General features: G+C 46.0%; 7 protein-coding genes across 7 annotated transcripts; 4 read left to right on the forward strand and 3 right to left on the reverse strand.

Moving 5' to 3' along the window:
- Positions 1–4,043: 4,043 nt before the first annotated feature.
- On the forward strand, positions 4,044–6,332 carry N7495_004051 (serine/threonine-protein kinase; the record flags this gene model as incomplete). Its single annotated transcript, XM_057206702.1, has 1 exon — positions 4,044–6,332. One exon carries the CDS (start codon positions 4,044–4,046, stop codon positions 6,330–6,332), a length of 2,289 nt encoding a protein of 762 aa, XP_057064382.1.
- Positions 6,333–7,427: 1,095 nt separating this feature from the next.
- On the forward strand, positions 7,428–8,640 carry N7495_004052 (exosome non-catalytic core subunit RRP42; the record flags this gene model as incomplete). Its single annotated transcript, XM_057206703.1, has 2 exons — positions 7,428–7,964; positions 8,020–8,640. The coding sequence occupies 2 exons, from the start codon at positions 7,428–7,430 to the stop codon at positions 8,638–8,640; spliced, it is 1,158 nt and encodes a 385-aa protein (XP_057064383.1).
- Positions 8,641–8,866: 226 nt separating this feature from the next.
- Positions 8,867–9,715, reverse strand: N7495_004053 (uncharacterized protein; the record flags this gene model as incomplete). Its single annotated transcript, XM_057206704.1, has 2 exons — positions 8,867–9,244; positions 9,332–9,715. 2 exons carry the CDS (start codon positions 9,713–9,715, stop codon positions 8,867–8,869), a joined length of 762 nt encoding a protein of 253 aa, XP_057064384.1.
- A 1,031-nt stretch (positions 9,716–10,746) lies between these two features.
- N7495_004054 (cytochrome c-like domain-containing protein) lies at positions 10,747–11,611 on the forward strand (the record flags this gene model as incomplete). Its single annotated transcript, XM_057206705.1, has 4 exons — positions 10,747–10,777; positions 11,197–11,387; positions 11,438–11,532; positions 11,587–11,611. The coding sequence occupies 4 exons, from the start codon at positions 10,747–10,749 to the stop codon at positions 11,609–11,611; spliced, it is 342 nt and encodes a 113-aa protein (XP_057064385.1).
- Positions 11,612–12,682: 1,071 nt separating this feature from the next.
- Positions 12,683–14,667, forward strand: N7495_004055 (uncharacterized protein; the record flags this gene model as incomplete). Its single annotated transcript, XM_057206706.1, has 2 exons — positions 12,683–13,256; positions 13,346–14,667. 2 exons carry the CDS (start codon positions 12,683–12,685, stop codon positions 14,665–14,667), a joined length of 1,896 nt encoding a protein of 631 aa, XP_057064386.1.
- A 769-nt stretch (positions 14,668–15,436) lies between these two features.
- On the reverse strand, positions 15,437–16,860 carry N7495_004056 (uncharacterized protein; the record flags this gene model as incomplete). Its single annotated transcript, XM_057206707.1, has 2 exons — positions 15,437–16,140; positions 16,275–16,860. The coding sequence occupies 2 exons, from the start codon at positions 16,858–16,860 to the stop codon at positions 15,437–15,439; spliced, it is 1,290 nt and encodes a 429-aa protein (XP_057064387.1).
- Positions 16,861–19,796: 2,936 nt separating this feature from the next.
- N7495_004057 (uncharacterized protein) lies at positions 19,797–21,818 on the reverse strand (the record flags this gene model as incomplete). The annotated part of the gene is made up of 9 exons (XM_057206708.1): positions 19,797–20,003; positions 20,053–20,088; positions 20,142–20,344; positions 20,398–20,464; positions 20,521–20,731; positions 20,788–20,953; positions 21,005–21,267; positions 21,324–21,496; positions 21,579–21,818. 9 exons carry the CDS (start codon positions 21,816–21,818, stop codon positions 19,797–19,799), a joined length of 1,566 nt encoding a protein of 521 aa, XP_057064388.1.
- Between the last annotated feature and the right edge of the window lie 614 nt (positions 21,819–22,432).

The following is a 22,432-nucleotide window of genomic DNA, read 5'->3' on the forward strand; positions in this document are numbered from 1 at the left end:
CACAATCAAATGATACCTGCCAATATCAGATCCCAAAACAAAAAGCTTGGGCTCATTTCCGCGATGCTGAAAATCGTCCTAAGTTATTTATACATTAATTTATCCGATGCGCCGTGCAAACCTTAGCGAGGTTGAAACACGGACAAAATTCCAAATATCAGTGGTACCCACCAAGGAATGACTGGCTTCCCGATCATCCAGGGATGGAATGGCGATATTCTAGAATATTCAGTGAATCTAAGATTGAAACGTGGGAATGTGCCAAAAAAAAAAAAAAAAAACAAACTTCCAAAGTTAGCTCACCAATTTAGGAAAAGACTGCAGTGTACGCAATCTCATCAGAAATTAAAAACTTTTAGGGATTAGTCTAGTTAGATTAATGTCAATGTCAGAGTCGATGCCGTCTCTATCCCGCCTCCTGTCATATCTGCTAGCGCCCTCCTCTGTCAGGATCGTCAGCAAAGCACTCATTCAGAAAAGTGTCTCCATAGAAGGTTTCAATAAAAGCTGCCGTAGGGTTATGACCTTCCATAAACGCAGAAGCGTCGAATTATATAAGTTATTTCCGGGATAGTGGGACCATAAGAACAGGGCTTCTGCTTTGAGGGTTCTCTTGGTGATTCTCTCTGATCCAGGATTCCCGGGCACTAGGCCAATGGAACCGTTGAATGGGATTGGACGGGACGATGGATGACGATCGATTAATGGAGGGGCTGGTAGACATTCAGATATGCCATCTCGATGTTATTGTCACCTACTAAGTACGGGACGTTGTGGTTAGTGTAAGGATTAGTGTAGAGGTGGAAAAAGGATCGATGGCTCAATAACGTGTTCGGCGTTGGGTTGTGGGTCAGATTGAAGTGCTGACAACGGAGTTATATCCAACACTAGCCCTAGTCTCCAAGTCGTGCGTTGAGCTAGTGGTATCTCAACTGGGAAGGATCCTCAGAGCTAATTTGAATAGTAGAGAGGGGCAGAAAGGCAAGCCCCTGGAGATTTGTAGCTATATCAAAAAGGGTATGTGACCGAGCTTATTACTACTCATGATCAAACGGAAGTATATTCTCAAGGGATTAGGAATCTTGGAAATGGTATTTTGTCGTTGGAGGCTTGGGAGGGGACGCTACTGTGTACTACTTATCTTGTTGGAATGGAAGAATAGTCGGTGTGAACAGGACAAGTTATTCAGGATGGCTTTCTAGAAGGTTGAAGGAATATGCCGGCGTCTCCCGGGACTTTGGCAGCGGTGCAATCCTAAGCCTACAACAGTTATGCCGGTGGCAAGGGAAGGTTGATCCCCCCTGCGCATCGCAGTGGCCGGGTACGTGGGATGGTGTCCACAATGGTGGAGAATCCGTCTTCCCCCGAGTCGACTGGCCACTAAGACGATAGTAAGATCCGGTGGAGTTAACAAGAGGGTTGGTGCAAAATGGACAAAATTGTTTTCGCCTTTGTGTTGACCTTGAAATTAGATTCAAGTGTCCACTTTGTCTCTTGATTTATTCAAATAGAACGAACTCAATGAGAGATGAACCATCCAATAGCATTATTTCAGGTAGACTCCATAATACTTCCAGACCTGGCCATTGATTTTTGGATGTTCGAGCGTTGTGCGGAGTATCGACTCCACCAGAGTGCGGTGTCGAGCCACACACCGCAAAGTAGAGAAATGCCTTGAATCTCTGGATTGGCTATGGATACGCGGTGCACCTGCTCCACTTGTTTTGTTTTTCAACGCGTCGTTCGTCTTAGTGCCCAAGCTTTTCCTACTTAGTCGTAGTCTTTCAGTCGATTGGATCAGGTCCCACTGCCGGGTAATTGTCTGGTACAGTCGGTACGGCCCTTGGTCCACCAAATGCGACTTGCACTGCAGGAGATCTGAAAAAAGGGGGGGGAATAAATACACAGAAGTACATCCCGAGGATCAAATGAAAGACGAAATTAAAAGGCAACTGACATTTGGGGGCGATATCAAAAGTTGACAAGATGAAAGAGAGGTGTCAATTCTGAAGAGATGAGACATGAAGGGAAGATGCAAAGGTCAAACGGTCGCCCCAAGGGTTCGTTGCCAATCTTGACAGATGAGATGTGTTCCACTGCACACTGCATGTAATAATCGAGGTATTTTTGATATTACTGCGGAGTACAGAGTGTACTCCTCTTTAATCTACCAAAACAAAAGCAAAAAATAAGGGGCAATACGGGTTTACTAGTTACTAAATATGAGCTTGATCTCTTTTGGCTTCTTCTGTTTATCTTTTCAATGCGAACCTGATTTAGTCTGGAGCTATTGTATAGATGCATGTACTATGTACACAGTATCTCGGGCAACTCGGAGATTCATCTAAAAAGTAAATAAAAAGGATGTACTCCGTACATAGATTTGGTGGCGACAGGCGGTGCCCGGTCAACAAGATCAAATCAACAGGATCAAGAATTAGGAATTAAGAATTAAAAACTGATGTTCTCTACTCCGTATATTGCCGCCGATTCCGATGTAGGACATGACATAGTAGTTGACATGATGACGGGAAGGAATCTCCTTGCCTAAGAGGTCATGTGTACATAGTAGTGGTCTAGCAGGTGAGTACATAGTACATATTACATAGTACATAGTACATAGTACTTTGGCATGAAACGTAGTGGTATAATGTTTACTTCAGAGATGATACATAGGAGATGATAGATGACAGATTCAGATCAGATTCAGTACGTACCTAAGATTTCAAAATATCAATCACATTTGAGATGCAATAGGTCAAAAGTACGTATATGTAGTAGGTTATTAACGGGAGATTCACACTGCAGAGACCCTGGAGAGTAAATTACAGCGGCCCAACCCCCCGTACCCATCCTGGAGTCCTTGGGGCTTCCGGGCCAGTGGTTGCCCTAAGGCGAGAGAACACACCAGGTGCCCAACCTCTTCAATGACTAGAACTATGATATACCCTGTCTCTGCATAATAAGACACAGTAATTTATTATTAGAATATAATTAATAATTGAAGTGACAAGCGAACAGGTCTTAGACTTGATAACTACTAAGTACTAGCAAGGAGGCAAAAGCTTGGAAATATGGACATAATTACGTATGTGTTAGTTAAAAAAAGAGAGAGGGAAAAAAAAAAAGCATAAAAATTAAACGCAAAAAACATAAAATAAAAATAAAATAAAAGAAAAAATAAAATAAAAGAAACAGAAACAAAAACAGAAAAAACAAAAAAAAACAAAAAGAAACGCACTGAAATGACCGAAATACGTGTATGGAACCAGGAACGGAAGTCTCCGTCCCACACAATACGTGCCATTGGTTCAGAACGGGAGTAAACCCCGTTATTAGTCTGCTTAGTATGTATTTTATATGTATTTTATAACACTACAATTACTGATTTCAACTTTCCAAATAACTACAAGCCCCTCCCTCGTGGCATAATGGCCTCTCTTCTATTCTCATATATATCCTTTCTCATTCAAATCTTCTTCTCATTCCATTTCCACCTAGGAACTCATTTCTCAATAAACACCAAAAATAAGGTGGACTGATCTGCACTGCCCTAACGTGATTTAATTTTGTCTCCACGGATCCAGTCTGGAAAGCTTCTAGCTGTCAGCGCATCAGGGGCTTCCTCTTCCCTCGGCCTCCGATCGCCTCCCACTACAAACGGGTCTTCTCCTATTCTGGGCTGGCTCAAATTCCTTTTTATTACATCGTGCCCGTGGCTTCCAGACCGTCCTTTGCCCTCCACCTTTTTACTCCCCTCTTTCCCCCCCCTCAATCCAACAACACCGTCACTCCTTACTTTCCCGATAAATGGAAATCAAGCTTCCTTGCTCGACATAAAATATTTCGGATGATGAGTGTCACTTCCAATTGACTTATTACCACTTTCCAATATTATATACCGCTACTTCGATATATACTCGCTGTCTTCGTTTTACCTAGTATGTGTGAACACCCGATGTCATATTTTTATCGATCCTCATTTTGATGCTGACTGGCTCATAAGATTACACTTCATCTGCAGGCAGATCGGAGACTGCACAATGACTATCACATATGATTGTCCCTCCCGAGGGACGACCAATACATCAATGGTCGTTCTAGAGGAACGATTCCAAGTGATGAAGGAGGTCGGTGATGGTAGTTTCGGTAGTGTTGCGGTGGCTCGTGTACGGACAGCAGGCTCTCACATTGCCCGCCGAGGGACCATGGTTGCCATTAAGACTATGAAGAAGACCTTCGAGTCATTAGCCCCTTGTCTAGAACTACGCGAGGTTATCTTCCTCCGTACTCTACCAAACCATCCCCACCTGGTCCCAGCTCTCGACATCTTCCTCGACCCTCTCACTCACCGACTGCACATTTGCATGGAATATATGGACGGCAACCTCTACCAATTGATGAAATCCCGCGATCACAAGTACTTCGAAGGCCGACACGTGAAGAGTATCCTATATCAGATTTTGTCAGGATTGGACCATATCCATGCCCATCACTTCTTCCACCGTGACATCAAGCCAGAGAACATTCTGGTATCGACTTCTGCCCCTAACGACTCTGCCTTTAGTCGCTATTCTAACATGGTCACCCCTCCTTCAACCCCTCCAACATACACAGTGAAGATCGCCGACTTTGGTCTCGCCCGAGAGACACATTCCAAGTCGCCCTACACTACTTACGTTTCAACCCGTTGGTACCGAGCACCAGAGGTCCTTCTGCGTGCCGGAGAGTACTCAGCCCCGGTTGACATGTGGGCTGTTGGTGCTATGGCCGTGGAGATTGCCACCCTAAAGCCCCTATTCCCCGGAGGCAACGAAGTTGATCAGGTTTGGCGTGTTTGCGAGATTATGGGTAGTCCTGGAAACTGGTACAGCAAATCTGGTGCCAGGATTGGCGGTGGTGAATGGCGTGATGGATCTCGCTTGGCCCACAAGCTGGGCTTCACCTTCCCCAAGATGGCACCACACTCAATGGATTCCGTTCTCAGACAGCCTCAATGGCCGGCCGCTCTGAGCGAGTTCGTGACGTGGTGTCTGATGTGGGATCCCAAGAACCGACCAACATCAACCCAAGCTTTGAACCACGAATACTTTGCTGACGCTCTGGATCCCATGCGTCCCAAGTCCTCGACTTCCTCGAGACTGCTTGGTCGCAAGCTCTCCGATCGTAGCTTCAAGACCAACACTCTTTCCCCCATTGACTCTCCCACACTGTCGACGAAGTCTTCTTGGTTCCGCAGATCCCTTATTGGACGCAGCGACAGCCCCGCCCCTACCATTGATAGCGACATCTCCACCTCCACTAGACAGCCCCCAGTCATCTCATACAACAATGTTCCCGAGAATCAGCAGGCCAAGGCTCGGCCAGCCCACACGAAGCGGGCCACCTGGGCTAGCGGTGCCCCTATGCCAATTCTCCCTTCTATCCGCCCTGTCTCTCCTCTCTCAAACTCTGTCACTGCTCAAGCAAATGCCATTGTAGCACACATCGACTCATCAAGGCTCTCTGAATCTGATGCCGCCAAGGCCAGCAAGAAGATCGGCCGTCAACTCTCCGTGAACTCAAATGGAAACCACTATCAAGATGTCCACCGGACTGAGGCCGAGCGGATCCTCAATGGCTCTGGAAACTTGACTCCCACCTCCAAGGAAAGCTTTTTCTCGCACCTTCGCAAGCGCGCTCGCAGACTGTCAGGACGCAACCAGGCCCATACATCATCCGATGACGTTGAAGCCAACGCTGGATGCATCCCCTGGTCCAACCGGTCCTCGGTGGCTCTCGATGGGGCCAGCTTAGAGCCCAAGCCTCAAGCCGATTTGAATGAGCTTGACAAAGCTCTCTCGAGTGTCAAATACACGCTGGACTCGTCGACTCTTAGCAACGTTCCCGTGAACCTGAACTCTGCTGATAGCCATGCCACAAAGCGGCAATCAATGCCCCAGGGTCCTATCTCTAGCCGTACTCGACGCTCCAACCAGATAACTAGTCATCCAATCCACCGCTACGAGACACCCGAGGAGGAAGACGAGCTCCTTGATGAAGAGTTGAATTCTGCTAACAAGGCTGCGAAACGTCTGGCATTGGCACAGTCACTCGCTGCTCAATCTCCCATCACGAGCCATGACCACTCGCGTGCCATGCCAAGCCCGTATCCTACTCCTTCCCCAACGGGCAAGGACGGATACTTTGAGACACCTGTCAAGCACAACGGTTCCAAGGACGCGCACTCCCACTCAAACCGTCAATGGCTGACCCCTCCATACGAAGAGTCTGAAAGGAAGTCTAACAAGACTTCCCCTCAATACTACACACCCGGATCCAACTTCATCTAAAGCCATTTCCCTACTCATCTCGATCACTCTACACATTCTACACCAACTTTTTCTCCATCAGAGGAACAACAAAATCTGCAATAAATCGAGTTTGGCGTATGGCTCCTGGGCTTCTTTTTTTTTTTTTTTTTTTTTTTTCCTTTCCTGTTCTTCAGGCCTGGCCATTTTGATTATATGCATGAGCATCGGTTGCTCTGCGGAGGGTTTCCTTTTTTCTTTTTCTTTTCTTTTTTCTTTCTTACATTCATACCCCTATAGGCCTTTTATAGATGGATCCGGCCTCGCAACCTGTTTTTCTCGGATATCACTGGAATCCTTTCCCTTGAGCATTTTGCGTTATGGAAAGGCGTTTGCACGAACATTTCAACTTCCAATCTTCATTTGATACCACGCGCAAGCCGCGATAGCGTACCAACTCATTCACTCCCACTTGCATCATCTCTTATCCCCCAAATAACCATTTCCGAAGAATATGGTTCCCTTCATTTCTTTTGTTGATATGCTCGTCCTCATACATTGTACATTGTTCGGCTTATGCCATCCTGTCACTCCCGCTCCCGCTCCCTATCCTCTGTCCTTTCCTTGAATATTTTATGATCCCATTGGATGAACATCATGTTCTATCTCTTGATCTGAACTGACTGGACTCCAGACTATGATATCCCTTGTAATTTAGCTATTTGAGGCAATCTGCCCACTACATACATACTTGACATGCATAATACTTTCAGAATCTCAGATTAATATCTTCTCTTTTGTCTTCGTCCTTGAAACTAGAGCAATATCAGCACATAGTCTAGTATACCTGACTAGCGGAAAAATAATGATCCGGGACCTCAAGATTTCCCGATTAAGCATGCGCTCGCGAACTTTTTTTCATTCGGTACTTGACATCCTGCCAGCTTCAATTTTTGGACTGTCGCCCACTTTTCACATTACATGAAATAGTATCCTGCCATTATTTCCTTTCAACACCCAATCATACTCCCACAATCATCTGCAGGTGATCAGCGACTTCTGAACCTGCCCGCATCAACCTTCGAACTTTATCACCTTTGTCACTCTATCAAATATTGAGTAACCTCAAACCTCACAATGTCAGCACAACGCCAGGCTTCATCAGCTTCACAAACCCCACAGCTATCCCCAGCTGAGCTCTCCTACCTGTATACGTCCCTCTCTCTTCCCAAAAGCCCGATTCGCCCAGACGGCCGCTCACCAACACAATTCCGTCCTCTAAGCGCCGAGTCTAACATTCTGCCCGGAACAAATGGTAGCGCGCGCATTGGTTTTGCAGATGGTACACAGGCTATTGTCGGCGTCAAGGCTGAGGTGGAGAAGACTGTCCACTCGATAGACACACTCGAGACGCGGGGTACATCACAGCAAGAGGGTCCTAACAGTGAGGGTGGCTCTGCTGCATTGTCCGGCCAGGGATCGTGGGTGCAGATGTCTATTGAGATTCCTGGGTTCCGAGATGACGATGCCCTGCCTGTTTTCCTGTCTGAGATGATGCGCGAGGCGCTTGTTGGATCTGTGACTGGTTCGGCTGCTGATAAAAGTGATATGTCTGGTGGTTTGAAGGGTCGACTGGTCATTAATAAAGGGTGGCATTGGCGGTTGTATATTGATGTAAGATCGAAAACGTCACGGACTTGAAACAACGATAAGAAACTAACTTATATAGGTCCTTCTTCTTTCGCAACCCTTGTCATATCCTCTTCCCCTCCTCTCTCTCACCACACATCTCGCTCTGCTATCAACCAAACTGCCAAAACTCAAGTCCAAAGGCGAAGAAGATCCTTTTTTCGACGACGACTGGGCTGCTGCTGAGTATCTGTACCAGAGAGCTTCGTCAACTCTGACAAGATCCGTCCAATCACATGCCCGACCACCGGTGACCCTCCTCGTGATTTCTGTCGGTGAGAACGTCATCTTCGATCCTACCCGCGAGGAAATCGCAGTCGCAGACGCAGTGCTCGCTATATCAATCACGCGCGACAGCGATACAAACGGTCTGAAGCTACTTTCGCTCCGCACTATTGATCCTCCATCCCGTCTTACCCAGCCTGGTATGCCAAATTCTGCGAATGTGACTCTGCTTGGTACTGGCCCTCCTACTCCTGCTGTCGAGGATATTCCTATGCTTAACCCTGTTACAGGAGAGCAGGAGATTCCTGGTGTGTGGCGCCCTCGACGAGGCGGCGTTAAGCGCAGTGTTATCTCTGATTTAGTAAAGACGGTCTTGAAGAAGGGTGGTGTTGGTGAGGAGGTGCTGGAGGGATTAGAGGGTGTGCAGGTTGACTAGGTGTTTGACAAGATGTTTATGTTCAATTGTATGAGATACCATTTCTTTAATGAGAGGCGAATTCATGATCATAATTTTAGCTTTCAGTATATCGTAGCACCTATCTATACAATCTCCTATCCTACACTGACCCATTGACCTGATATCCCGATATGTTTCAATCCCCTACACTGCGGGGAGAATATCAGACAACTCTATTTTAAGGTGGATCCGAGGAAGAGAGTATCTACCAAATCCCCAACCACTTCTTAACAGGCTTCCTATTCCCCTCCCAATCAACATACTCCCCTTTCTTCAAACCCTCATCAACAGCAACAGGCGAGTGGGTATCAACGGCGGCCTTATCAGCCTCAGCCGCCTCCTCCATACCATGCGCAACGCGATACTGCCTCCGCTTCTCAGCATCCTGAACACGACCCTGTCGCTGCTCACGCACAAGCATAGAGTTATGCTGCACATCCATGCGATAAACCTGGAAAGCCTTGGAAATAGTATCGAACGGCGAAGTGAAGAGCGCCGACCATGGTGGGAGCAGGTGAGCGAATGGCGAAGAAGCCTTGAAGTTTGTGGTGAAGGTAAATGTAGCCAAACTTGTGAGAATACCCTAAGAATAAACCGATCAATACGTATCCAGACAAAATACCAGTCTCCGGTAAATTAGAATTAAGAGCGGAGAAATGATAGATCTTACCAACGAAATCCAAACGTGAATCCACCGACTAGTCAAAAACTTAAACATAACAGTTCCTTCAGGCGGAAACATGTTAGGATACTGCTTTTTATCCTGCGCCGTACGCGCCGCCTTCGTCAGCGGAGCTCCATAGTTAACAGGCTGACCAGCCGCCGTGCGCCTAGGAGCAACAATGCGCTGCGGATGAGAAGGCGGGCGGAATTTATCGGGCTTTTCAAGGACGCGAGGCTTGCTGCTCGCCGGCTTTTTAGCCTTTGCGTTTGCGGGGCTGGTTGCGGAGAAGCAGCGTCGTCCGGCGATAGAGACTTTTTGTTTCCGTTGCAGGGTCCGTAGAGATTGGGCGCTTGGGAGACCTCGGGGGAGGAGGAAGCGGGGGATTGACATTTTTGAGTTGAGATTGGTGGCTTAAGCTTAGCTTAAGCTTTGCCGTTCTAGTTTGCTGGTAGCTTTGATATCAATATCAATTGAGGCTCTGGCGGTTCTTGTGTTTTTCCCGAAGGGGTTCTAGTCACGTGGAGTCTAGTCACGTGGGGTTTACGGCACGTGATTTGGAATATGGCATGATGGAGATTTTTAACTTCTTCCACTGGGCCGGGTCTTCTTGGATTGAAGATATCTTGATGAATTCATGAATCGAACAGTTTTTTTTTGCTTTCTTTTCTTTTCTTTAATTTCTTTACTTCTTTGTCAATTCACTTTCCATTAGCACGATGATTTACGGAGTCGACGGATGCTGCATATAAAAAGCACCGACTAAATCCCGAATCCACACGGATTGAGCAAGATCCACTAGAAGTTGCCTCAAATCTGGTCTAAGCGGAGATGTGGCGAGCGAATGATATTGCGTGTATTTGATACCCGAGGAGAAGGAACAAACCCAAGAGCAGGGTGATATGAGCTAATGAGCTACGACAGCATTCATATACATTATAGGCATAGAGACATTAAGTTTTTTTTCTCTTGGAAAAAGAGCATAACCAGCCTTGATAATACTGAGTTATTCCTGGCTTGAAGAGCCAGATAATCCGGTTTCAAGTTTGGTAATGATATCATAGGGTTTAAGGGGATTTATACTGTGCTTGTTGGGGGAGGGAATTGAGGAGAAAAGGGAAGTCCAAGAGGTCAATACCTGAATATTTGAATATTTGATATAGAGATGGTAGTCTATAGGAGATCATACAAGAATTTACAGATAGAATAATACTATCTGAAATACAAACAAACATACTGTGTATGTAGAAGAATACTAAACCCGGTTGTGCCCGCAGTGATGAATTAAGCCAATTGTGATTGGTGGATTGAGTAATCACGGGAGCCAACGGACTACAAATAACTCTGAAAATCTTTATTTCCTTTCTTCCCCCAAATCTCACCTCTTGTATAGTTAATTCTTTCCTTGACTTTCTTTCTTCAAAATGGGCAAAGCACCTGCTACTTTCTCTGAGGGTAAGTCATTCCACCACTTTTTCCTAGGGGGAAATTCTGGTCCTGGTCCGGACATCGCCGATGAGATGGGAGGGAATTGAATGGGAGTCTACCACTCTTCAGTCAGTTTAGGTCGTTTCCAGATTACCAATTCTACGAATCTGTTGATATGAACAGTGCGCCGGTCCAATTGTCGCGCTGCTGTGCTGTCGACTTGGTTGCGCTCTGTTCCTACCTTCCCGCCTCTTGCTCCACGCGCAGGACCAGAATTCAACAAGAGTCGCACCCCGGTGTACCTCTCATCGCGACCAAAGTCGGTTTAATCTCCCTCAGGCATATCATTGGTATGAGGGAGAAGGAACTCGCATTAGTCTAAGCAGCGGCCGAAAAGGCCAAATCTCCAATTCACGTCTAGGTCGCTAACATTTCAATCAAACCAGGCGACGCCAAGAACGGCGCTAAGCTCTTCCAGACTCGCTGCGCTCAATGCCACACTGTTGACGCCGCCGGTGCCAACAAGGTCGGCCCTAAGCTCCACGGTCTTTTCGGCCGCCAGTCCGGTCAGGTTGACGGTTACGCCTACACCGATGCCAACAAGAACGCCGCTGTCCACTGGGACGAGAAGTCTCTGGTGAGTCGTTTTCAGTTTCTCGGATTTGAATCCTTGCTAATATCCTCTAGTTCGATTACCTCGAGAACCCCAAGAAGTTCATTCCCGGCACCAAGATGGCTTTCGGTGGTCTCAAGAAGGCCAAGGAACGCAACGACCTCATCACGTACGTATATGTTCATATCACAACGAATACAAAGCTAACAAACACCCTCCACAGCTACCTCAAGGAGTCTACCGCTTAAATGACCTGATTTCTCTTTTTTTATTCCCCCGCGGCATTTCGCTCTGTACTCTCTCTCTCTCACCGTCCTGAAGATAAATTAATTTTTGGTTTTGGTTACGGAGCCGTGGGCTAATATCAAGGCATCCGATGGACGGAGAGCATGTAATATTATTCGAGATTACGTTGATCCAACAATAGATGTGCTATATCTCTGCTCTTCACAAGATTCTACGTAATGCAATATTGATGCAGGTACTCTTGAGGGGACAGAAGGTAAGTAAGATGATCAGCGCAGGGGGTAAGAATGTAAAATGGAGTCGGTGATCAACGTTTCAGAGAGAAAGGAAATCCATTGGGCGACAGTGGCGGTCAGGCATCCGGGGGAGGTACTTCTGGTGCAATCAGGTACAATCAGGTACGATCAGGTATTGTCTGGTACACTCTAGGTACCGAATAAGTTACTCTCTCCCTATTTTGCCACCTTCAAGGCACAGATAGTACCGACACTACAGATAAGTACTATAAGTTACATCTGAATACACCTGAATACTTGCCACTACTTCCTCCCCATACTCCATATTTAACCACATGACTCGGAGTGATTGGCCCAGCCTCTTTTAGTGAGGAGTTCCCTTCGCATTGCTCGACAAGGCTTTCCTGTTCCCACAATCTCCTGCAACTTGGATACTTGCATGGTCTTATTAGCCTTATTCTGTGTTTGAATCTCCATTTATATTGTCTCATAACTTCAGCCAATCTCTGCAGTCATTCGCAATATACTCCCGCTATTTCCAGTACTACTTCAGTACTTTTACCCCCCCCCTTCTCTGTCGCATCGCATCCTGTCGCATCGCAAGGTGGCGCGGGGTCGATTGCTTATCGGCCTCTTCTTTCTCTCTAATCTATTTTCCATTGTATCAACTCAAAGTGCACTTCAAGTTGCCCTGAGGCGCTCGAACTAACCATCCCTTGAACCCCTCCCCAGTTTTGAATTCAACAAAGTATCAGCGATCGCACGGCCTTGCTCTGCGCTGCATCGCCTGCGACAAACCTCGACCTGCAGCGCCAAAATCCGAAGACGCCGTCCATCATGTTGGATGAGCTAGACAATGTCTTCGACGACCATCCGTCGTTGGAGGCCTCGCTCGAAGACTTTGAGAACAACAGCAATGCGCATCGCTCCCCTCTCTTTGGGCTGCCATCTCAGCACTCGGGGTTTCGATCTGAAGAGTCGGACGGTGAGATAGACGACCCTACTGTAGCCGAATGTTGGTCGCCGCCTGGTTTGCGCCAGCATGATTACGTCCAAGGTAGCGGTTGGTACCGGCATCAACCCTATTTGCGCCGAGATACCAACCTCCATACAGAACGCCTAGAGCTGAAACCAACGGTGGGACTGACTGTATCGCCATCGCAATCGCGCGAGCCAAGCCCACAGTATGAGGATGCGCTCGAGGGTCCAGGCCCACACGGACCCACCAAACATAGATCAAATACTGATTCCGACATCACCACCGCGGCAAATATCCCCTTGCCCATCGGTGCAATCACCCCACAGACCGGACGATCCCCCAGTCCAGGTCCGCAGAGGCCGGGCGTGGCGCGTCACAGCCCCGAGGATGACAATGACGGGTTGGGCTTTGGAGCGGAGAATCTGAGTAACTGTATGCACTGTCTGACCTGGGGGGTATAATCCCCAATTTTTCATGCACAGACACGGAAAGCACTAACTTGTTCTTGTGCATGGCTTAAGACATCCGTTTTGCGGTGCGCGCTGAAGTTCAGCACCGCGAACCCATCGCTGCTATATATGGCTACTTGCGCAGCAAGTTTGACCGCATGACGAGCTCCAAGTCGAATACAACCCTCTCCGTCGTGGTTTTCTTAGTATCACTTGCGTTTATGCGCGCCTTGTTCATGCCTGGTCTGCCGCAATCTATTCCAGACCTGGTGAAATTATCCAGCTTTGCGCGCTCTTTTGAACCGCTAATCTACTACTCGGAGAATGGTGTCCAGCAGATCGGGACCCTCCAGGAAACCGGAGTCGCCGTGTGGGATCTGAGCGAGTCAGTACGCGGTACAAACATGACCAGTGCGCCAATCATCGTACGCCAGCTAGACGAGCTTTCCGACTCTTTAAAGTCGCTATCCTTGGAGTTGACACGCTTCTTTGCCAACGTGGACTCCGACATAGACTCTATCTTGATTGTCATGGATTGGGCCAAGCGTGAATTGGAAACACTTTCAGCCCAGCCTCCAAGCACATTACCCACCATCGTTTTCGACAACGTACACAATATGCTCTCTCGTATCGGGGCTCTCGAGCGTACAGGAGATGTCTCCGACGGCGGGGTAGCATCCGCAACCACCACGACCCTGGGACACGTCGTCATCGCTGTCTTCGGCCCAACCTCCGCTCAGCGCACACGCTCCACTCTCACACGCACCTTTACAGAGTTCCTCGCGGTGCTAGAAGAGTCTATCAACAGCGAACTATCCCACTCAACCGCCCTCTTTGCGCTCTTTGAATCCATTGATCGCCAATTCCTAAATCTGCAACGCACAGTCGTGCGTGAATCCGACGCCCAAGAACGTGCAGAAGGTGAAATGCTCAGCTCTCTCTGGACCCGCGTACTCGGCCCAGACGCAGCAGCGGTCCGCAAGTATGAGAAGAACAAACGACTTCTCGCGAACGTCCGCAGCCGTACCGTGGCCAACAAACACCTCCTAGTCGACCACCGCGGCCGTCTACTAACGCTAAAAGTCAACCTGGAGACTCTACGACGCAAACTAGTCAGCCCGCTCGTGCGTAGAAACGACTCTGTCAGCTTCATGGGCGTGGACGGTAGTGTAGTCGGGTCCGGCAGTTCCGCTACAGGCCGTATGCTCGGTCCCGTCGAAGCTGTGATCGACGGGCAAATCCGCGGACTAGAGGGCACATACGACTACCTGCGCTCAGTACGCGAGCGACAAAAAGCCAAACTGATGGAACTGGTATACGGTGCCGGGCGAAAGCCATCATCATCAATGCTAGGAGGGATAGAGGGGGAAGATGAGTTGTTGGAGGGGATATAACGTTTTGGTCTCTCCATCAGTATTCCTTCCGAGCATTGTGGGTGTTTCCATCGTCCTCTGCATTGTCCCTCGGCTTTTGGCGTTTTAGTTTCCTTGTTTTCCTTTTTCCTGTTCCCTTTCCACTCGGAGTTCATTTTGTCTTGAGCATGGATTTGGGGTTTGGGGGTTTGGGAGTTTCTGCTTGATGACTTAAGGCGTTTCTCCCCTTCTTGTTCTTGGCCCTGGCCCTCTTATGAACAGTTATCAGCCCCATCACTGCGGCTGGCTTAGAGCGACTGGGGCTGAGAACGCGTGCAAGACAAAACGGATAGACATATGGTGGCATTTGTTGCTTTTTGCCATTTTCATCGCTATTTCTCTTTGTCTTCTTTTTTTTACCTTGTGGATAGTCACCACGTACATGTTCATTTTTTTTATTGATTTCTGCGGCGTCTGATACTTATATAGGTTTTATTCTATATACGTGACATACGTTCTTGATTCCAGTTTCAAAATTTTCAAGTCGGGTAGTAGGTAAAACTCGGTCCATAGAATTGGCCCTATATCAGTGAATATTCCAAGTCACTTGAGGGTTGAGATAGACCTTGGGACTTGAAATTCGCACTAGTATTTTGAATAAGATGCACTCCAGAAAATCTCACGGAATACCCTCGCCATTTCCCCATAGACCATGATCTAAATATGATACAGTGCACCCCACCCTCATGAATAATGGGTAAGTAAAGGACTTCACATTCTAGAATTCACCTGGGCAGCTATGTGGCTAGCTCTACAGCTGACTATTTGTGCATTTTGTCCCAAAAGCGTACTCTTCTTTCCACCTCGGATGGAACGAATTGTAAAAAAGATGTACCACTTCCTGGAGAACAAGCCCTTGCCAGTCAATTGGTTCCATCCCTAGTTCATTGTTCAATATGTCACATCCAATGACGAGTTGCCAGCAGAGATCGAGATACTTTTTCAACTCGGTTCTGTTGGCAGGATGTAGGGGATCATGCCGGATCTTGACTTTATAATCGGCTAAATCCATTATGTCAAGCACAAGTTCCAAGGGAAGATAAGACCTGAGCACTTGCTTTACAAATATAACATCAGATGTCTCAGGCTGATATGAATAAGGTGTATTTTCGGGAAGTGCATGTTCCAAGTTGAGGAACTCGTCGAATAAAAGTATTCCGACGTGGGAATGCAATCTAGAACTGCCGGATTTATTGAACATATCCGTGCGACATAGCCAGTGGTTCTCATCTATGCTAACATTGCCACTTTCAGAGAAGTGTTTGTCAGGAATACCAAAGAACTTTTGATGAGGATAAGATGTAGCCATAGAAGAACAGAAACAGACAGATCTAGTGCAGTTCTGAAGGGTACATTGATAGAAACCAGTATGGCGATAGTCAGTTTCATCGGTTTTACCAGCTGTTGTGTCCCACATTTCTGGAAAGCGAAGAGCAACGTTAAGCCCAATGTAAGCTAATAATGCCCTTCTCTGGACCTCGCTCCATCCGAGAGTATATGGCTAAGAAATCCTGTCAGTAGTATATTCTGAATAGGGGATTCAATGGCACTATTTACGGCACAATTACACCAAGCACAATCATACCAACCCGATAATCCCTGGTCTGGATGAGCGCACGCTCGAAGAATAGGATCCAATTCACCAAGCATCAGTAGCATCTTGACAATCTCCAAATTAGGAAATCCAATTTGATTGTGCTCATAGAAATTGAAACAGGTATCACCGCCATCCCGAGGGTGCAAAAACGCAAATACAGTCCTTTGCTGGAACGGGATAGGTGGCCATTGTCCCAATGGGTCATCTTGATCGGCGCGGAACCCGTCATACAATCCAGCCATATGTGATTCAATCTCTTTAACAAGTTTCTCACTAATGATAATATCATCTGGACTTGGAATACTGTACTTGTTTGGATACTGGGTACGTTTCTTTTTCGAGGCCTCCGTCACTGCTTCTGCAAAGGCGTTGGTGAATTCATTCTGTTCAGGGGTTTCTCGCCAATCAAGGATTGGGTGTAAGTTAGTGACACCACACCCGCAACCTTCAGATTCCTTGAGTTTGCCAGGGAGTTCGGGGGGTCCCAGGTCGCGAATTTGCTGTGTGGCCTTTCCTGGCGCCCAGCGAAGGTGTGAAGTGAGTAGATCCCATGGGATACTATCTGCGTTACAGGACATTTCAAATTTCCTTTCAAAGGCCTTGGAATGGAGAGAAGTGGGATAAATATGGACAAATATGGATCACCTGTACAGCATTGTGATGTTTATAGGGAATGTAGGAACTTCCAGAAAGAAGGAAAGTCCTGGAGAGGACGGCATGAGTCATAGAATCATACGTTATGGAAAATAAGTTTTCGGACAGTCGGGATTTAGTCCCGCCCACCCCAAATATATATAATTACTTCAACCACTGATATCTCTACCATTATTATAGATATAGCTATATAATCTATATATTCAAATATGTAAATTACAGGAGAATAGGTTTGTATTCAGTATTTAGTATAATACCCCCTGACTTTACGTACAGCAGCTAATCTGCGCGGCATAGCCCTAATTAAGCTGTCGATTGTAGCCTATGGAATGGCATCCCAAGCTTCGCAAATACAGGCCTTAAAATAGGTCCAATCAGCTGCAGTTTGGCCCATTTCGACTAATTCGGGGTGTAGCTTTCTTAATTTACACTTTAGAAGATACCAACATGGTTCGATTGGGCTCATATCAGGCGATCGTGCAGGCCATTTTTCAAGACGAATCCTCCAACGTCGAAACCACCTTCTTGCTTCCTTTGATGTATGGATTTTAGCATTATCCTGCTGAAATATATCATCATCCTCATAGTGTGGTAGAAGGCCCTTTTCTAGGGCTTTGATATAGGATATGCTAGTAAATCCTTTACCTTTAGACCTAGAATCGCGCTCCATAACCACTAACTTTGAACGACCACCAATCCATATACACGCCCATACCATCTGCGAAATATCCTTCACATGGACTTTAGGATTAACAAATTGACTTAAACAAGTCTTAGATCTGAACATCCATGCCCACTGGATATCAGAGTTAGACGTTCTCTGAACAGAACATTCGTCCGAAAAGATCCATTTCTTCCAATCCACATCCTGACGCCATTTTTGAGCGAATTTGAGTCAGTCTTTCGCAAGGCGAGGGCTAAGAGGAATCTTGTTCTTTCGGCGTCTTGTTCTTTCGGCGTCGTTTTGGAAGACCGTAACCTCTAAGAATTTTCCGTAAAGTAGGTCGAGAGGGATTAAAAGAGGTGTTTGCTGCAAGTCGCCTATAACTCCAAAATGGATGACGGCGCGCTTTCAAATAGATCCAGCGTTTAGCGGCTTCGCTATATATAGGAGGGCGTTCACTTCTAGGGCGCGATTCAAGGGTTTTTGTGGTTTCGTAGCGGTCACGAGTGTAGTAGATTGTGCTGCGGGTACAGCCATAAATAGCAGCGAGTTTGGTTGGCGATACACCATTTTCAAGGCTAGAGATGATTCCAGCGCGTTTATCAGTAGAAAGTTCTTGCTTTTTACCGCGGTTTCCACTAATTTATGTGCCAAAAGGAGCCATTGTTAGTACAAGAAATATAATTCAAAAAGGTGGGTATAGGCCTATGCGACAAAACGCGTCAAAATGCGGGCGGTGTCCGAAAACATATTTTCCCTTATGTATTTAAATGTACGCCGCCACGATACTCCGCTGTTGCCCTCATTAGTAAGCTTAGCTGTTCAGTAGTTATTTAACTAAATAAATTTACTAAATTTCTGCACTTAGTTGATACAAGCTTGGAAACAGTATTGATGGTCAATTTCTCCTCAAAACTCCAGAGGTCAACACCCCAGGTCGATCAATCTGGGCGTATTTCTCTCAGCTATTATGAAACTGGTCATAGCACTTGAGTTTAGCCACTTGATATTGTGCAAAAAGCGGTCTATATAAAGCAAGGAGCATCATAAGAGTCAGTTCGACAACACCTTGAATATTTCCAGAGGAGCGATCACCAGAAGATCATTCCCCTTGATCATGCTTGATCATGAAGCTATCTCCGCCGGGACCTAGAGGCTAAGAACGCGATCCTCATAATATGGCAAATATCCTTCAATTACATCCAAAGAATCAGGCCAATATCTACAGATTTATTATGGAACAAAAAGCAACGAAAACAAACTAACGGAAAACAGTTATATGGAGAGCAAAAGTAAATTTGATGAGGCTGGTCCACTTAAAGACGATATATCACTAGCTAGTACTTATGGGTTTCTCGATATCTATCAGTGTGGATAGAAGGTGCACCAACTAGTTCAACTAGCTATGCAAAGAATGGCTTAGAGCACACCAAACACTTGGGACATGACAAGCTTCTTTCGCATAGGAATCGAGAAAAAGGCAAGATCCAGCATCCAGATTCGGATCTACCTCCCTTTCAAGATGAGTCTAGCTACAGTGTCTACATCTTTTGAAGCATATTAAAATAGACCATAATAATAATACTTCGAGCAGAGAACAGAGGGAATGTCAGAGTTGATCAGTATTTCAACTTCCCTAGTATCCTCGGCAGCCTTGGGAACTATTGCATCTCTCGATGAACATGGCCAGATTTGGGAGGTTGATTTTGCTCTATCGGGGACTCTTCTCGTCATCCAACAATCTAAAGGCTATAAATCGTGTGGTATATTATATCTAAATTGGACAATTATTTGGGTATGTCTAGGCGGAATCCTATCTGTTATTCTTATTACTTACCCGTGGATGATGTATCTAGATGTAGATTTATCATGGTGTAATCTAGAGAGATCCATGCTAAGGATCAGTAGCAATCAATCGGCCCCCGCCGATCAGCAAGGCTTGCTGAACGCGCAGCCCTCTATAACAAGGGGTGCAGAGTAGTAGGAGAGGATATGGGGTGAGAAGGTGGATCCTCGGAACAGGCAAATCTCCAGATAAAATCCATGGATGTGCCATTAATAGTTAACCGCCCCAGATCGTTGGCCTTGGCTCCAATCTATTTGATATAATATGGATATCTTCAAAGTACGTATCGGCTATTGGCAAGTCAATGTTGATCAATGTCATACCAGCTTCATTTTACCGGAGACTTCAACTTACAATGTCAAATTCTCCCTATCTGTCAAGTCCATCTGAGTGGAATCCACAATACGGGCCACCTTACCTCCGTCAGAGTCGGTAGTTTCCACAACCCCATCGGTAGTGATTTGGTTGGTGGCTTCAAGCTTATCCCGACGCTTGTTCTCTGAGCTCAGATAGATCCTCAGAATGATGATAGTTATTGATGGTAGAATCACAGCGACCTGGAAAGGGTCAGCAAGATAGTGAGAGAGTGAGACTATTCGAACCTACCACAAGAAGAATGATCCAAGTTGGCTTGTAGCGAGGCTAAACAGAGTGTTAGCTCGATGAGAAAAATGTACGCAGCTTGAAAGACTAACCTTCCACTGGGGTCTGAAAAGCTGTGGGGAGATGATATTGCCCAGTCCGTAGCCAATATGATATAATGCAATTACAGTGGTCTTTTTTGTGTGACCCGCAGATGCATTGGCCGCCCAGATCATTACCACAGCATATGGGATTCCGGTTGTGGATCTTACCCAAATACCTGATATCAGACCCCAACGATTTGACCAAGGCAAAGCTGTGATGTATTAATGTCGGAATACTTCGAACCTATAGTCCCAGGAGACTCACCTAAAAGTAATATACTGGATAATGCACCGGGAATGTATGCAATGAGGGATATCCAAGCTCGGCAATTCTGAGGATAAGGGGTCAACTCATAAGCTTCCAAGTATTTCAGCGTGGGAATTTTACCTTAGTATTGTACAGAATGACTGCAGCACTTCCGAGAGAAAAGAACGAAATTAACCCACTGACACAACCAAGCAAAGTCGTTTGGAGAACTGTAAACCCAAATGATTTTATAATCAATGAGTATTGGTTTGTCATTCCATTTGCCATTTCTTGGGAAAATGCGTGTAAGAAGAATAACCAAGTCTTTGGATCTTGAATAGCCTCGATGAATCTAATTTCTTTGATCAGATGTTTTTTCATTATTCAAATGTTGGAGCAAAGACCGACTGGTATTTTTTGAACATCTTCTGTTCAATTCCGGCATGGTTTCCCTTGATTCTCAATATTGCTTTTGCACGCTCTTCGTGGGTCAAAAATTTGGCATGGATTGGGCTATCAGGAAAGAGAAGCCAAACCAACACACCGAAGATGAGTGTTAGAATACCAGTGATGACTAGAAGATGGATGTTAGTGAAAGCACACAAGATATCGATAAATAACTCACTCATAAGCCATTTCCAGGGCGAGAAATCTCCCGTCTTAATCCACAAGACACCGTATGAAAGGAGACCAGAGGTGATAGGGCTTGCGTTGCCGATTGACCACATAATCGGCATCATAACTGCCTGCTCGTCATACGTGAAGAACATAGACATAGAGAGCAAAAATGCCGGAATAATCGAAGCTTCTGCCAGACCGAGAAAAAACCGAACCACAAACAAGGAGGCAAAATTATGGCATGGTGCATGCAAGAGAGTGATACAGCCCCTTCGCGACCATCAGCCATTATCGAGTGGGTTGAGAGATGTGAGCTGAGTTCTTACCATATTATCAGATTACCGGATAGCCATTTTGCAACAGGAAACCTTTGTAAGGCCCAGTTCTGGGGCCATTCCGCAAGAAGATAGCCGAAGTAGAAAATTGAAGACAGCCAGTTGTATTGGTTGGAATTCAAATGGGCATCATCCATAATCCCTAAAATCGCAGAACTTCCCAGCTAATGGCTTAATGATCAGAAACGGAAAAAACTTCCATTAAAACTTCGAACCTTGGAATGGTTATCTCCAGGGCTAACATACCGTTTGCTTGTCAATGTACATCAAATGATAACCTATACACAGAAACGGTAGGATTCGCCATAAGCATTTATTCCGTATCGCTCTTGCTTCTTCCGGCGTTGGATCTGATACTTGTATCTTTGACAATAGCTTGAAACTTTCGTCTGCAAACTGGTCAAGCACCTTGAGTGGATTGTCGATCTGACTAGGTTCTTTCACATGGGTTGCGACACTGCCATCTTTTGAAATTTCAGAGGCCATCGCTAAATGAGATTACCTAGATGTAGAGATCTGTATCTTGCTATGAAAACAGCTGGCTTCATCCCTACATATTTATAGTCCTTGTTTACTGATTACGCAATGGTCGCATTTAACATCGTTATCATTTACTTTCGGTCCACAATATGTATACTCAGGGTTAGTTCAACTTCCCCTCTCTTTATCTCAGGATATCAAGAAATTTTTAGCCTTTTGGTGGAGATGTACGGCATGTGCTAGGGAATTTGCTAGTTTAAGGCCGAATCACGTTTGAATTTGCCATCAGTGGGTTGCGTCAATACTGCACCGCTGACGTTTTTAAGTAGCGGGAGTACGTACTTTGTACATAGAAACCCAAATGGTATTAATCATCCACTATTTCTTCTAATGTTCCAACAGCGCAGATGATGTTCTTCTACCTAGGCACTTAGGAGAACCTTGTGATCAGTTTTTACTCACGTATTCTTCGCTGCAACACTGTAATCACTCTGGCGATGTGTACTCCCGAGGTCCGCGCAAATCACCAGATTCAAAATTAGAAAGACAATGAAACAGAGTCAAGTTTCAAAGGTTACGATTAACATTGGAAAGGGATCTATCACTCGAAAAGACTCCCT

This window comes from Penicillium taxi (assembly GCF_028828555.1).
Source record: "Penicillium taxi strain IBT 34144 chromosome Unknown utg000003l_segment0_segment0, whole genome shotgun sequence".
Lineage (NCBI taxonomy): Eukaryota > Fungi > Ascomycota > Eurotiomycetes > Eurotiales > Aspergillaceae > Penicillium > Penicillium taxi.